The following is a 17,705-nucleotide window of genomic DNA, read 5'->3' as shown; positions in this document are numbered from 1 at the left end:
TTTATTAAACCAACCTATCCCCGATATAAGCAGAGCCGAAAACTGCTTAATCGCACTTATCTACCTAGCTTCTAAGTTACTCATAGCAAGAGCTTGGAAACAATCCACTGCACCATCTAAAGCAGAGCTGCTTAACCGCATCTGGTTCATTTCCAATATGGAACATATTTCTGCCTTGTTGAACGACACTGTAGCGAAATTTAAGGAAGTGTATACGCCATGGTTTAATTGGCAACAGTCCTCTATCCCGGGTAATGGCTGACTCCCCCCTCCCCTTTTTCCCCTTAACCCTCTCGCATAATTAAGTATTATAAAAACACCGCTACTCTGTGACTGTTTCTCGTTTTATTTTTTATTTGTTTTTATTTTTTTCGATTCAACTATATATAGCTCTTTGGTGACGTTTCTGCCATTTTCATCTCTGTTAAAATGCCTCTTTGTTTTTGTTTTGGCTGTTTCTTGTCAAAGTATAATCTGAATGTGTCTATTTACATGTTTATGCGGTTTCAAAAATTTAAATTTAAAAAAAATATATATATAGTAAGATCATATTGTACAGATCACTGTAAAAAGATGTATACGTTTTCACTTATATAATTGTCTTTTAATGAATATTTATGGTCAGTGGACACAGCAAATCTGATTTGACTTCTACCTCATAGCTTACGGGCTAAGAGGCAGAATGTTTTTTTACAATCAAATACTTCCTCTTGAATACGAAAGTCTGTAAACATTTTAAAATCTTCAATTTCACATCCACTCTCAGCCACTGCTTCCTTGACATTCTTTTCATCAATTGTCAAAACTGGAAGTTTTGTCTTTCCAACCATGTAATATGAAGCTCCAAAGTAATCAAATATAATCAAATACCCTCCAGGTTTGATTAAAGATACAACATTTTTAACAACAGTTTTATACTCTTTAAAGTTTTTGGCAACACAAATAAGGCACGATGAAGTGATCACACAGTTAGTCAATGGAAGGGAATTGGGTTGCAGTGGGTTGGTCTGGCTGACATCACACTTCATCAGTGAGACTTTTCTTCTTATCAAGTTTGCTTTCTCTTCAGGGGTGGATCTATAAAAGAAATTTGGGAATATATAAATACTTTCAGAAGTGATATAAGAAAGGCATGTTGTGATTTTTGTGTTACAGAAAGAATGGTCAACATAACTAGATGTGTCCGAAGATATATAAGTGTGCAAGGCTCAGTATTCAGTTACCTGGTGCTAAGTAAAACAAGTCAGTTTAAAGTGCCACTTTTGTAAAGACGCTTTTATCTCAATATTCTTAGATTAAAGGGGAAGTTCACAGTAGGGGAATAACTAAGTGGAAATTCTTCTCATCCAGGTAACAATAATAAGGGTGTGGTCTACACTTTGGAGGTTACACAATGCCTGATGCCTCTGTAAAGCTTATTCTACTGCTGCAGTGAGAAGGAGAATTTCAGATATCACCACTGTTGACACCTCTTGTTTATAGAACACTCATTAAATGGTGATTTCAGCCATTCAAATTAAATTAAAGTCTTACTCTAAGCCAATTTAACATCTATTTGTGGCATATTACTTGGTGGGTGTAAGTAGTTTAAAGGTTTGCCAACATTGTGATCTGTGTGAAGCATTGTTACAATATTCACTGTAAGGCTGTACAGATGCTAATCTGGCCAAAAGAGTGCACCTTAAATTCTCCCTAACCCCAAGTGTTCTTATTACTTCAGTAAAACTGTATCTATATTTTTTTAAATCCGGAGCCAAAAACATTTACAAAATATGTGGGAAAGTCTGTCTGTATGTATATTATTCCATTTTTGGGTGTATTTGACTGAGCTTTCTTGATATCTGTATACTTTGTTTAACTCCTGTATTTCAGAGCAACATATACACACAATGAAAGTGTAAGACATGATTATTTGCAAATTGTCCTGCAGCAAATACTTATTTTTGTAAATTAATGTCTGTACCTCTTTACATGCACAATTTATTGTCTCCTTGTCTGTAAATATATTGCATATGAGTAATAGGTGTATGATATTAATCCTGCCCATGTAAACAGGTTCACAGGATTGTTTACTTATGGACATCTACCCCTCTGTGTGTAATGCCCCCATGTAATAAATGGGGTAGGTGCTCCTCCAGTACTCCCCCAGTACTCCCCCATTCACTTCCAATAGAAGCCAGACAGGGCTGTTTATGTAAATTTGCAATCAATTCAGTCTTATTCAGCTTCGTCAATACAGAGAAAAAGTTGCCTAAAGATGGGCAAGCCTTTAAAGTTTAATTAGTTGATCTTACTATAGAAATACCTGTTGTTTTCAATGTCACAAACATATCGTAGGAAAGGAGACCAATCAAAAGCATCGTTACTATCCTTCAGCCATTTTTCAATTTGTAGTAGGCTGCCCTGGGTATAATCAGTAAGGTAGATTTCTTCAAAGATTTCACAGGCAGGTATAATATTATGTATAGTAGGACCTGAACCGATCTCTATCAAGCTCTTGCCTTTCACACGGCCTAATGAGAGGGGGGAAAAAACAACCATTTTATTTCAACTATTAGCAAAAGGATGAGAGAAAAGAGTATTCTACAATGGGTGCACACACATATGTGATGGCAGTCAACACACAACACCAACAGTAATATCATAAAGATTATCCTATTTTGCATGAACACAAAGATATATTCTTCACAGAATTTGTGAAATAGTTTCATAATGGTACTTGACACCTGAATCAGTCAGATAGTTTTCTCTGCCTAGCAGAAACAGGAATGCTAGGCTTTTAGTGGAGTAAAACTAAAAAGCAAAACTTATTTCTTTTTTAATTACATTAAGAGGTCTTTTCTACTACCTGTTTGTGTGCATGATAATGCATCTTACGTGAGAATGCAATACATTTTTATGCTAATGCAATTCAGTTCCTGAACTTATTGTGCTTTTGTGACCAAAAGCAGGAGCTTTCATGTTTATGTTATTTCCCATAGAAAGTAATAACTGGAGATGGACGGATCTAGCAGAGTATTTTCGAGTATCTCTGAATCATGGGGAGGAGGCTATGTTCCATAGTATTATACGGTGATAGTCACCATTCTGAGTGACATTACACCGACACTAACCACAGCGACATAAATATATCGAAGACTATGAGGCCGACATGAAAAAAATATAGACTTACCATGAAAGTGACACAGAACATTTCCGATGCGGGTGCAATCAATTGAGACTTCAGAAAATCCCGGCAGTTGAAATTGATGTCACATAAATTGGCGATACTAAGTTTCCCGCTTTTAAAGCGGCAATGCCAGGAACCACCTCATGGATAATACAAACTGAGGGTTAGGTTTAGGGTTAAAGTTAGGACTAGGTTTGGTTAAGGTTAGAGTTATGATTACTGTTCACATTTGGGTAAAACGCCGGGTCCTGCCATTACCGCTTTAACAATAGGAAACTCAGTATTGCCATTTTATGTGACATCAATTTCAACTGTCAGGATTTTCTGTTGTCACAATTTATAGCACTCGCGTCGGAAATGTTCTGTGTCACTTTCATGGTAAGCCTATACTTTTTTCATGTCTGCCTCATAGTCTTCGATATATTTATGTCACTGTAATCAGTGTCGCTGTAATCGCAACTGAAATAACGTACCTAACCCGTATCATACACCTCCATATATGATATTGTGAAATATGATGTTAGCATATAGAGCGCTTTGCTCCGTCTCCCCGTTTCCCAGGTTACCTGTATTCCCTGGTAGTCCAGGAGGAGAACTTGTCCATTTTGCGCAACTGCGCATGTGCAGCCAGTGCAGATAACCGGAAGTTTCGGCTTTGCGCCATTACTTCCATCCAGATACTAATGGGGACAGTCGCAGCTATAGTAGCTGCGTGTCCATCAGTATATAAAGTTCTCAAAAGCGCCCAGCAGGTGACCGGAGGCTCCCTAGATATATATATAAGAGGAGTCTGTGCCCACAACACAGTAATGCTGCACGGACGAGCAGCATATAGAAAGTTCCTGCAGCATATGTATAATAGTGCATAATTACAAGCAAACCTGCATGGATGCCAGCTATGTAGTGTGCAAGTGTGTGCTGCCGGGAGTTTCAAAGTGATAGCAGTCTGCAAGCTAGTGTTTTCGGATATTTTCTGTGTCTCTATTAATGTAAGTCAGCATTTCAAGCAGGCCGCTTTTATGGCAATCAGATTATATATGTTTTTATACTCAGTGTCGTTATTAAAAGCATCGGATTAACCATTGCCACCGATCATATGAGGCTATGTGTGCATCTGGCCATTTAAGCATATTGCCTCTCTTTGTATGTGAAATTATATGGATGTATAGTGGCTATGTATTGGTATATAGGCTATATGGGGACATATGAAGTTAAATGCAGGAATTTGAATTGACATTTGTTAATGTATACAGTATTTTTATTTGCTTATTATATATATATACATTTTTACTTCTATTGTGCAATAAGTATTTTCTTTTAACAAATTCATGCATGTCATTATATATCTCATCACATATATAGGACAATGCATTTGTGTGTCATATTGCTTTGCATAGCCATTCCTCTTCTGCAAAGGATTTATATTAGATTTTGGAACAAGGCTGGCAGTTTGTGTTCCGATTCTTTCAAAAGGTGTGTGATGGGGTTGAGATCACAGCTGTGAGCAACCCAGTCATGTTCTTCCACACTAAACTCAATAAACAACATTTTTATGGACCTCACCTTGTACACAGAGGAATGTCATGCTGAAACAGGACGGCCTTTCCCCAAACTGTTGCCTCAAAGTCTATAGAATGTCATTGTATGCTATACCATTAAGATATCCCTTCAATGGAACTAACGGGCCCAAGCCAAACTGTGAAAAACTGTCCCAGTCCATTATTCCTCCTCCACCAAGCTTTATGTTTGAAGTACGCATTTGGGTAGGAAGTGTTTTCCTCTCCTTGGTCTTGTATAAAGACTGTATAATCTGCTTTAGTTTATCTTCAAGAGATATTGTTTATGTCAGTATTACACAAAGAGGTGCTTTGCAGTAATTATTGAACTATATGTTAATTTGCATCAGTAATGCTTCAAGAGACATTGTGTATTATCTTGCTTTGTCAAAAGATTGTATAATCAAGTAAATGAGCAGGTTATGTCCAACCTCAATGGAAATAAAACATTCTAGAATTAAAGTATTAATGTGAATGGGTAATCCAATAGACATGTTATTTGATGTCAGTTGGTATGAGGTTTTAGTGCTACACGGGGATGGTACATTTAAAGGCTGTTTTTTTTCAGAAGAGCTGCAGACAGATGAATAAAGCTGTTTGGATATCTCTTCATTATCAGTTGGGAAATATATAAATAAAGTATATCAGCTAATATTAGCTAACGTATTCCAGCACTCAATCTTTCACAGACATATTGCACAGGTTATATGCTGAATTGTCCCAAACAGTGCTCTGACACCAACACCTATGTTCTGCTATCACCTATTGAATAAGAGCAATAGAACCCCAATATACTGTCACCCATTGTCACCCACTATACTCCTTATTACACACAGGTTAGCAATGCACCTCCAAACAATCAAAGGGTTAACACTTAACACATAAAAACTATGTTACCCAAATGTACAAGCTGGCACACATTAGGCTTGTTTGTCAAATGGATTAACAATTTACACTCTAGCATTCAAATGGTTAACATGGTCAGGGAGGGCATTCAGAGGGGCAGTGTATATGCTAATATGGGGAAGCATATGTCTTCTGGGTGTTAGTCCACCAATAATCTAAAAGGTTTGACTTTACATAACTTTTCCATAACTTTTCATGGACATATGCAAGAGACATAATACCCCTTTCAATAATCCAGTCATAACCTCCCACACATTTACATATCAAATATAGTGGAATTACAACAATATTATATATCATTTAAAAAGATTTGTGACTACTTTGGTTTTTCTATACAGTTGGTATCAAAATTTCACAACCCTTGTGCAGTTTTTGCCCCCAATTACAGAGTGGCACACTGATAACCCAAAACATGAAATATTAAGACATGTTCTTGGAAGTTAATATTTTCTATATATTTTCTATATCTTTGAAGGCAGCGTTTAACTGCCTGTGAAGGAGTTTTTAGTTAGTTTAGGATGTGACTTTTGCCAATGAGCCATGGTAAATACAATTGGCAGTACATATTGTATTGCACTATGCAGCAATACAAGATGATACTTATTGCCGCCCACTAACCACCAATGTTAAATAGACCCCTTAGTCGCTTTTTTTCCACGCTTGTTTTGTCACCTGATAGTGCTTTCAGAAGTATGTTCAAAATGCTTGCATTATTTTTCTGTGTTCATTGGACATTCCCATTAAACATTGGTATCTATTGACCAGCTAATCTATATAGGAAGTATGCTCCCTTTTCAATATGGGCTCTAGTCACTCTAAGGATTTTATGACATAAGTTGCCCATGTATATGAGCTACATAACTATCCCACTGATTAAAATAATGTTGTTAACATCATTCAACCGTTATCACATTTGTAAAATTACTTTTTTTTATTCTATAGCTTGTTCTGTCCACCATTGATGAGGTCTACCCTTCCACCAAATAGTGACATCTGTTTCAACAGAAACATTTGACAGCTATAAATGACGGCAAATGGAAGATATTTTGTACTTGTGTCTAATACATATAATAAGACTATTTAAATTCCATTTAGGTGGCATTTTATATATTTAAATGCAGTGCAAGTGAGGGGAAGAAAGATAAAGCTAGGTATAAAAACACAGATACACATGGGCTTATACACTTACATGAGATGAATATACATGCTTTACTTTTAAATATATATGCTATGCTCCTACTATTAAATTTATACATTAAAACAAACTCATAGAATGCAAACTATGCATTAGTTTGCAGGATATCCAATATTGAACCGAAATAAGTAAGGAAACATTAACCCAGTGTCTACACATATGATCTAGGAGTGGGGGAAAATTTTTAGGTTATGTGGCCTGTGTGGTGGCCATCTTGAATTTGGCCATCTCGGATGCAAATCTAATTTTTTTTTTTTTTTAAAAAGGTGCTTCCCCACTTATCGAATACCCTATATATTAAAATTAATGTAACATATTTAAAATTATATAAAAACCCTGTGTGGTTGATACCACCCCTTTACTCCAGTCAAAAATAGGTTCTAGAAAAATGTAATTGTATTTAAAACAATATAGCATTGAATTGAACATTATAGCTGAGGTATAGAATGGTCCCACAATAGAGATAATATATAGGAGTAAAATCAATAAAATATCCAGGGAAATTAATTAGAAGGTAAAAAGTGATCTGTATGGAGCAGATTTGCCAACTGTCATTAAAGTCATTGACCGTAAAACTGTAGTGTAATTTTAATCAGCAGTAAGAAACAGAATATCACTAAAAGACTGACATCCTCCTGGCACTACTCCACCCGACACCAACACAAAGCCATATAACAGGCATATCAAGTTTCCATGCAGTCCTTGCCTACTGTAAACAAGTTCCATTAAATTAGACTCCCATCATTTTAACATTTTCTAGGTTTTATTAAAGCTAATTTTCCTAACATATATTACTGTTTGGTTAATAATGGTTTTATTTCAATTGAGGAATAAGCAGTTTAAAGTAACAATGCAAGAGAAATAATGCAACACATATTTACCTACTCTATGTCAGTTTCATTTAAGATTGACATGACTGCTACATCGGTTTGGAAACCCCTTATTGACTATCCCTGATTAATGCGTATGCCGGTGTTGCAGCCTCGCTCAGCAAGTTCTACGAGGCAGCCGAATGTAAGAATTTAAAAATGCAGATTTCTTTTTTCAAAATTCTGAATAAGTGCTAGTTACTTTGTTGGTATGTCTAATAATGAAAAAAATGGTCATAAAACTGTGTATATGGTACATGAATATCAATTATTATTAATGTTTGGACAGGTAGAATTTACACCTGACTCACTTGCTGCAGCTGTTACTTCCTCATTTAAATTAATCTTGGTATAACATAAAATGTGTCAGTAAACATAACAAAACTTGTTTTTAAATCATCAGTAAAATATCTACAATGCTTAGTATCCCTGGTATAAAGCAATCTTTTAATTCCAACAAAATGTAAAACTGATTAGATAAATATATCAACCCTGCTACATAGACCTAATCCAGTGTTGGCTAACCTGTGACACTCCAGGTGTTGTGAAACTACAAGCCCCAGCATGCTTTGCCAGTAGATAACTAGCTGATAGCTGGCAAAGCATGCTTGGGCTTGTAGTTTCACAACATCTGGAGTGTCACAGGTTAGCCATCACTGACCTAATCTAACCTGACACAAACTTTCTTACATTACAAATTATCACATACCTGAAGAAAAGACATTAACCAGAAACTTGAGCGCATATTTTACGTCTTCATCAATTTTCTGACATTTCGGGTCCTTCGAAAAGTACGTATCAAGGTATTTCCTTGCATCAAAACTATTGTCAATTACAAGATCTTCCGAAGTGGATACAATCTCCATGTTTGACTTCAACCAACCTGTTAATAAATGGTGATAATGAATCAACACATTTTACTGTAATGTTGAAATACTCTGTTATTCTCTGTAGTCAAACAATATTCAGAGTTCTTTTATTTCATATGTCGGCAAGAATGTAATTTTCATAACCCCACATCCAAGTCTTTTCTGTGGCGTTTGTTAGCTGAATGCTGTAGAGTAGAATCCTAAGCAAGACATAATATGAACCCCTGCAAACAATTAAAACAATACATAAATCTTGTATATTATACATAAGATTGCTGTAGGAAATAAAATCCATACAAAACTGTTTTGTTTCTTTTAAAGATTTAAGCATCCTAATTTAACACTGTATTGGTTGTATACTGATATATTGATGCATACTTTGATATACTCACCTCACTTAGGTGTTCAGTGTGTTGTGTTCAGCTTGTGAATTACCATGTAATTGCTAAGCTATTTAAACACTGACTAATAATGCTGTGCTTTGGGATGAACCCGCCTTTTTTTTACAGTAGTGTAATCAGAAACCATACACATTTTTGTGGTGTTATTATCTCTTTTAGGGGTCTATGCATCAATTTGATGCAGTGCAACTAAATAGGCATCGCTGCACATCGCAGTGATGCATATTTATGCACTGCTAAGATGCATCACGCAGGGGCTACTCTGAGAGCCCCAGCGAAGTGACCCCTCTCCTGTGATCTCAGTTTCCTGCTTACCATAGCCATGTATCGGATTCTGCGAAGCCAGAGAGGCTTCAGCAGATTCCCATAAGAAATGACAGGTAACGCCATCCTGAGATGCCATTAACTGTCCATGCAATGCAAAGCTTAGCAAAGCTTGATGCATTGCAGAACACCGCAGTCCCCATATTAATCTAAGGGGACTGCGATGCTGCACAGTATTAGCCTAAACGGAGGAGATGTCTGTGAAATCTCTTACGTTAGGCAGTTAATGCATAGCAAATATGCTTAAAAGATGCGGAAACAGTCATTTCCTCATCTTTTAAGTGGAAATTAGCTTGATGCATAGACTACTTAGTGGTGCAGAGTTCATAGGAGCAGGCACATCATTTTTGTTTAGAGGGATTTCACAATTCTTCACAAAAACTGTCAGGATATACTTTTTATACATGCATTACATACATATATTTTAAACATAAACATATAAGTGTCTTACTTTTTAAATGATGAAGTAGTAAGTCTACAACTCAGTGCGTGTTTACATGTATCTAATAAATATAAAGTATAAGACTGATATTGCAGCAGCTGTACTTACTGTCAAAGAATACCAAGCAGTTCTGCTTGGGGGGAATTCCAGAGATTGTGTTTTCAAAAAGACTGAGAACTAAATGAAATGCACATAGTTGTGAATGTGAATGTTAATATTTCTGTCTTTGTCACATAGTTAAATTTGATTGGAAAATCATATCACATTTTGACCACCTTAGCAGACTATTTTACAGTGTATGGTCCTGTCCAGCCATTTCGAAATTCAAGTTGATCTGGTGTAACTCGTTATTATGAAAATGGATAGGTAAACAGGCTTAGTACCAATTACAGTACAGGAACAAAAGGTCTGAGTCTTTCAAAGTCAGGTGTGATACCTGAATTACCAGAAGACAGAGACTGGTATGCTGGGGCTTGTAATTCCACAATAGCTGAAGAGCACCTAGCTTAATACTGGTCTGCATCAGAGACAGAAACAGAACATTATAAGCAATTTGTTGCCCTCCATGTCTGCTATACTGGTGTTTGTAGTTCTAAAACCTGTTTGGTTTAGTGGGAGAGCAGTTGAATGTATGAACTTTGTTGCATATAGAGGTACATTTGTCATCACAATCTTCCTCCATTAGTATGACAGGATCCTCAAATCATTATTTTGTGCTGTTGTGGGACCCTGCCTGTTCCACTATCTATTGCACAGTATGTGGCTTCACACTTACCCCCATTCCCATTCCCACATTATGACACACAATCTATAGTATGCAACACTGCTCTCACTAATATAATCACATGACTGGGCTTCTGCCCACAACATCAGCACACTCACATCCTGAAATAATTAGCGATGTTGTCCTGATAATAGAATTGGTTACATATTGTTCTATCCCCACTCACAACTGTGGACATCCCAGACCAGCAGATCAGTGATCAAAGTGGGAAAGTAGAAGTGCTGGTATGGAAATGTGAAGAGATTAGCTAGTGGCTACCCAGGCTCACAGAAGTTTCAGGGATTTTGATACTATGAAATTCATTTTAAATGCTTTTTAAAATTATATACTTGTCATAGCTGTTTCAAAGGAGTATGAAAATATGATAATGAAATATTCAAATTTATTAATCATAGTGTACACTGACCAACTAATCTGATTAGAGCAGAAGTTAACGATAAGACATTCCATAGGTTTTAATCTGAATAGGTTTTAAACCCTTACACAGAAGGGCATTTAGTTTGGCATATACATATATTGGAAATCTATTAATTATGTGCACCTCTACTAAAATGGGTCTGAGTCATTAAGGCACGCATATTCAGCGCATCATGAGTCTATTGGAGAACATGCATAAATTGGTGCTGCGTACTCCCGAAGTCAACAGGACACGGATCATATATCTGCTGCTTGATGACTTTGGTAGTAACAGAATTACTTTACGAGCACAATAGCGTGCCGAGTCATTTTACCTGTATTAGTACATCAATCTTCTGCTAGGTTCTTCTCAAACCTACATGCAATAGCGTACACTATGCATTTGAATGGGAATAGGGAATAGGAACATTGTAGTGGAGCTTTTAGGAGCTAGTTTGTGCTTCACTACCCTTGTTTGTTATTTGCCAAAAAACATCAGGATGTTACATGAAATATTTAAAAATGAGGTTTGTGTTGTGTTGGTTTTTTTTTTATGTTACTTTGTTGACTTATAGGCACCGGTGGACTATGGGTATCAAGAGCATGCTGGCATTTGGGAATCCCAGCATGCCCTGGCAGCAATGGGTACTCTGAGGCTTATTTTATAATGGCACCTGGTCACCTTTGAACCTCTCTTTTTTTTATAACAAATTTAAGAAATAATGTATACTCTTTTTGCTTTATGTTTTTTCTATATTTTTCTTCTTTTTTAATCTGAAGCAAAACAACTGTCTTCATAATCTTCATAAACTGCAAGAAAGTGGTATGTTAAATGAAAAACAGGCCGAAAGTTTATGTTATGCTGTACACAGTAGTATTCAGAAGTATATTTATTATTGGAGGCACATGTAATATATAAGCTTATGTGTTGGCTTCTCTCTCTCTCTCTCCATTTTCTGAAGCCCAATAGCCAAGTATATATCCAGCGAATAGTCAGACATTTGCCAGGTCGATATACAAGAGGGTATTCGACGTTTGCTGGGTCATTAAACAAGCAGGATAGTCAGACATTTGCTAGATCAGTACACAAGAGGGTAGTCACGAACACAAGGATGTGCAGTAAGTGACAGGAGTTGAGCAAGCAGAATTTTCAGCACATGTTTTGATCCCAGAAAGTGTCTGTTATTTTGTAGTGATTCTAATCTGGATGTAATAATAGAAATGGAAGAATCCTGTGGAAAATTGGGTAGTAGGTATTGAAACCCTAAATTGGCATAAAATGACTTTGTCTTGTGGATGAGTGTTGCAAATTGTTGTATGAAAGCTCTGCCATAGGCAGAACAATAATCCACAGTTTACTGGGAAAAAAGGGAGAGAGAAAGAAATACTAACTAGGGAAGGCGCACCTCATATGTGTGGTCAGTAGTAATTGTAATGATTAGTATATTCCAAAATTCTCTCATAATGGTTTATAATGCTCATAGAGATGAGATAAATGTAAAAAACACACATTACAACAAAATTTTATTCATATGAATTAAAATTATATATAATAAAAGCGAAATATTAAAACTTAGTGGTGTAAATGAGTAGCTACAGATATATATGTATATCTCAGGTAATCCTCTTTATATGGCTCTTATTAGGAGTAATATAAATGGTATGATGCAAAATTTGTATAGCCAAATATAACAATGAATAATAGTATCATACAAAATATACACTGTATTTGATAAATGCAGCTTTTCTAATGCAAAGCACATTGTGTGACTTATTAAAAGAATCTGCATGGACAAATGATTTATGCTGTTCAGTACAGCTATAGCTGTTTCTCTGGATCAGGTTTCTTGCATCAAACAAATGCTCACTGGTGTTTCTAACTAGAATAGATTTATGTTGTTAATCCGGTTATGGAATTTAAAAGGTGGGTGAATTATAAACACTCCTGAGATGACACAGATCTAGTATTATGTGCTAAGTAATTTATATAGCTGAAATCTTTATTTAATTTTCTTATTCTAATGATATCAATACAGCTTGTCTAATGTTGAGCATGTTACTAAATATAGCTTGTTCAAAGATGTGATTTCAAGTTGCCAAAGTCTGCACAAGCAGGTGATTAGTGCTGCCTGATATGGCTTTAGCTAGTTATCTATATAACCAAGTTGTTAGCACCAAACAAACACTACTTGATGCCTCTAAATAGATTAGATCTGTAACATTAATGCTATTACACAGTTAAGAGCTGAATGAATTGTATTCACAACTGAGAAGGTAAGGATCTGTTATTGTGAGTTGTATTTTAGCTGGAGGTAAAAATGCCTAATACTCCTTTAATAAAGCCTGCTTATCTGAGCTAAATCATTAAACAACCACTTGCTAAAAACCTGCTCTACCTTACTCAAATGCTTCTAAAATGAGGCAACTGGGTCCTAATCTGGGCTGAATATTTAAACAAATCCCAGCCAATGAGAATTAAATTGTGAAGATTGGCACTCAAATGTGCCAATGAGAATTATGGTATATTGATCATGCAGGGAACTTTATAAATGCGAATTCAACTATATATAAGACAGTCTGCAAAAAGAAGAATTATGATTATTCTGGAGAATATTTGTATAATAATAATATAATTTAGGATAATTGATATTTAGGAAAATTGGGAAAAGGTTAACTATGTATTTATTAAAAAAGACATATATTATATATAGATTTTATATCATTATTTTATGGAATGAAATTATTAAATATGCAGAGAAAATAGACTAAAAACAATAAAGAAATATGTATAGAGTGTATATAATGTGCCAACTGAATAAGTGAGTGAAGTAATTAAATAAGTGATGGTGAAACTTTCCTAAAAAAAGAAACAATGAAATGAAAATAAAAATACATAAATTAAAAAAAAATGGTGACTTATGTGCATATTGTATGTAATATGACCTAATGTGGATAATAAATAAAAAGTCTATGTACTGAGTTATATAATAGCTTTAGTCCCATAGATAGTGTACTATAAAAATTAAAATTAAAGTAGTGGAAATAAGATGAGGTAAGTACAAAAATATTTTAAAGGTAAGGATTATAAAAATTAAAGTGAAAATAAATAATAATAATAATAATAATAATAATAATAATAATAATGAAGTAACTTACCCTATATAATATTTTATATAAATACATATGAAGCTGTCATACAATTGCTATGACTTGTTATATAAATAAGTTAATCTTAGATTTGTGATATTATAAATTGAAACATTCTACATCACATTAAAACTCGACAGGAGCTGCAAGTGAAAAAATAAACAAAACAAAAAAACTTTATCTTGAATTTTATTTGCTTATATATTATATTATATTGTTACATTTTTAATATCTCATAAATGATCTTTAGAAATTAATTATATTGTGCAAACCTAGGTGAAGAACTCTAAGAAAAAAGTGAATTTGTGAAAAAAATAACTATAGAATGTAATAAATTACTAAATGTTATAATTAAACTATTTTGTCATTAATACTATTTTTCTGCATTTAAACTATTTTAAATAAATGTGTTTATTATTTTAATGTGAAAACATGAATTACTAGGATGTAGCCTATGGAGAAAAAAAAAGGATTTATATAAGTAGATGATACCATAAGGTACTGGATGTATTTGAAGATGAATGTTCAAACATAAACTAAATTTTGACTTCAATGTTATAAGAAGGCTGAGGATTGAGTATTTTCATTCAGACCATTCGGGATTCAGAAGGAAGATATATTTACTTTCTATTTACTTTATTTTTTTAGTAGTTCCTGATTAAGTTTGCCCCCTCGATTTCCTAAATTGATTCTCATAATTCCAAAAACTTTAACCCCTGTGGGGTCTGCATTGTGTATCGTTAAAAAATGTCTAGCCACAAAAGTTAGAGTTTTAAGATCCTCTTTGTCTTATATATACACATGTATATTTCAGGTAATCCTCTTTATAATAGAGAAAGGCGACAGCCTTGTTCTTTCTTTGCTACTGCGTGTGTAGAATGGCATGTTGGCAATTTCTTTTTTATTGGCAGTTAACTTATCCTTGATTACAGCTCTTTTTCTCTACAACCTGGTAAAAGGTTTTTTGTGTGTTTTTTCCCTGATTTAAAAAGACTATGTACTTTTACATAGGCTTTACCAAATGACGTACAGAGAAGACTACCATCAGGTGAAAGCAGCTGCTTGCTGATCCTGCTCATATGTGGACTGCTGTGAATCCATTTTAATGAGTGCCAAAACACTTGTAGTGCAAATTCAAAAATATATAGTGCTGGTATATTATAATTTCAAAACCAGAAAATAGCTTTTTTCAAAAAGGGGAATATCTGACACCCAAAACACTTGTAGTGCAAATTCAGAAAAAATAGTGCTGGCATATTATAATTTTAACACCAGAAAATAGCTTTTTTACAAGAGGGGAATATGTGACACCCCAAGCACTTTTAGTGCAAATTCAGAAGTATATAGTGCTGGTATATTATTATTTCAACAACAGAAAATAGCTTTTTTCAAAGAGGGGAATATCTGACACCCCAAACACTTGTAGTGTAAATTAGGAAAAATGCCTCCTACTACTCTCTTCCTGCTCTATTACTGCTATATAACTGCTCTCTTCCCACTCTATTCCTGCAACCTAACCCCTCTCTCTCCGTCTCTCAAATAGCGCTGGATCGCTGTGGAGGCTGCTTTTTGTTCAGTCTAAAAATCGCGAGATCCGAGATCTGACAACGTCACAATGACATTTTCCGAATAGGCGGGAGAGTACCGAGCCGACTCGGCTCGGGACTCGGATTCCGGAAGATCGGGTGGGTTTGGTTCTCGGGGAACCGAGCCCGCCCATCTCTAGTTGCATATATTTATATGTATTGATAGTTTATATATTTATATACATTTTTCATTGTAGAACATCTGATCTGTGTCAAGAACAGTCCACTAGTTTGATTAATCATTAAGATTCGGCTTATTGTTAACACAGTACTTTCCAGAGGTCTGCACTTTGGAGCCAGATGCAGCTGTAGTTGTGGTGCAATTGTTATGGCCATTACACCTACAAAATAGTCGCGTTTGCCTAGGCCTAAGCATATTATGGAAACAGCAAATAAATAATTTGTGAGGCCAATACTTTTCTACAGAAACAACACACAAAAACATACTACTATAGACTGTAAGCTTGCGAGCAAGGCCCTCTTATCTCTTTGTTTTATCCAGTATTGTTTATTACTGTGTTCCCAATTGTAAAATGCCACAGAATATGCTGGTGCTATATAAAAAAATGTTGATGATGATAACAATGATATTGTTAAATCAAGATACTTACATTCTTATTCAGGGACCTTGGATGCTGTCTTGCACTCTTCTTCCTCCAGGTCCTCATCTGGTGCCTCCAGCTGCCTCTCATCCTGGGCATCCACTGACTCTCAACTTGGCCTTCCTCCTAGGAATCATCTGAGGCCGGAGTTTTTTGAGCCAAACCATAAAGTTGCTGATAGCGTTGTTGATCTCTGTAAAAATAAAAGTGATAATTTCAATCCAACTGGATCAAAGCCAGCAATATTCTTTTTATTTGCTCTGCAAGGATTTTTGCAAAAATATTTAAATCTTTACTGAGGATCGATATAGGCCTATAACAAGAGATGGGTGGGCTCGGTTCCCCGAGAACCGAACCCACCCGAACTTTGGGTATCCGAGTACGCCCGCTCAGAATCCAAATCGAGGCCGAACGTCATCGTGATGTCGTCGAATCTCGGGGCTCGTTTCTCGCGCCACTTGAAGATTATAAATACACACCTCCACAGCAATCCATCGCCATTTGACAGAGGGAGAGAGCAGGGTGTAGTCACAGGCTGATTAGAGCAGGGACAGAGAATACAATATTCTGATTCCAATTGTGCTAACAAAAATTGCTAGAGAAGAGAGGAGGATAGAGGGTTTTGTTTTTGTTTTTCAATATTTGGCACTCCCTAGAGCTTTTGGGGTGTCCCCCATTATTTTGCCTAAATATTTCTGGCTGTCAAAATTACTATCTGTCAGCAGTATCTACCAAATAATTTTTAGCACTCCCCAGTGCTTTTGGGGTGTCCCCCATTATTTTGCCTAAATATTTCTGGCTGTCAAAATTACTATCTGTCAGCAGTTTCTACCAAATAATTTTTAGCACTCGCCAGTGCTTTTGGGGTGTCCCCCATTATTTTGCCTAAATATTTCTGGCTGTCAAAATTACTATCTGTCAGCAGTATCTACCAAATTATTTTTAGCTCTAAAAGTGCTTTGGGCTCTGAATGGATTCAAAGCAGTCCACATATGAGCAAAATGAGCAACCAGGTTCTGTCACCAGTCCTGATGGTAGTGTTCCCAGTACGTCATCTGGGAAAGGCGATGTCAAACTACACCGTCTTTTGAAATCATCCAAAAAAACACACACCAAAAATCTTTTAACTGTGTTGAAGCGAAAAAAAAGTCTAACTGAGAAAAAGTTAAGTGCCGATAAAAAAAAAATTGCCAACATGCCATTCTACACTCGCAGTGGCAAAGAGAGAATGAGGCCTTTGCCTTTCTCTATTAGTGGCAGATCCAAAAATGTTACCGAGCCTACAAGTGGTGCACAACTACTGTTACGAGTCAAAGCCGAGCTGCAAGATAACAGGAAGGCATTAGAGTATAATGTTTGCTCTGAATCAGAAATGACACCAATCCCTGTGGAGAGTCCATCCAACAGTGGTATGTCTAATTGTGAGCATTCTGTTAGTGTACCCATAAAGAAGGGCCCT

General features: G+C 35.7%; 1 protein-coding gene across 1 annotated transcript; it reads right to left on the bottom strand.

Annotated features, from left to right (window-relative positions):
• Window positions 1-656: 656 nt before the first annotated feature.
• Window positions 657-8,561, bottom strand: LOC142107918 (nicotinamide N-methyltransferase-like). The gene is made up of 3 exons (XM_075191580.1): window positions 8,405-8,561; window positions 2,306-2,513; window positions 657-1,077 (listed from the first exon to the last, which is right to left on the bottom strand). The coding sequence occupies exons 1-3, from the start codon at window positions 8,559-8,561 to the stop codon at window positions 657-659; spliced, it is 786 nt and encodes a 261-aa protein (XP_075047681.1).
• Between the last annotated feature and the right edge of the window lie 9,144 nt (window positions 8,562-17,705).

Source organism: Mixophyes fleayi, chromosome 11 (genome assembly GCF_038048845.1).
Source record: "Mixophyes fleayi isolate aMixFle1 chromosome 11, aMixFle1.hap1, whole genome shotgun sequence".
In the NCBI taxonomy this organism is placed as follows: Eukaryota; Metazoa; Chordata; class Amphibia; order Anura; family Limnodynastidae; genus Mixophyes; species Mixophyes fleayi.
Note: the sequence above shows the minus strand (reverse complement) of the source record. Positions and strands in the feature narration are given on the sequence as shown.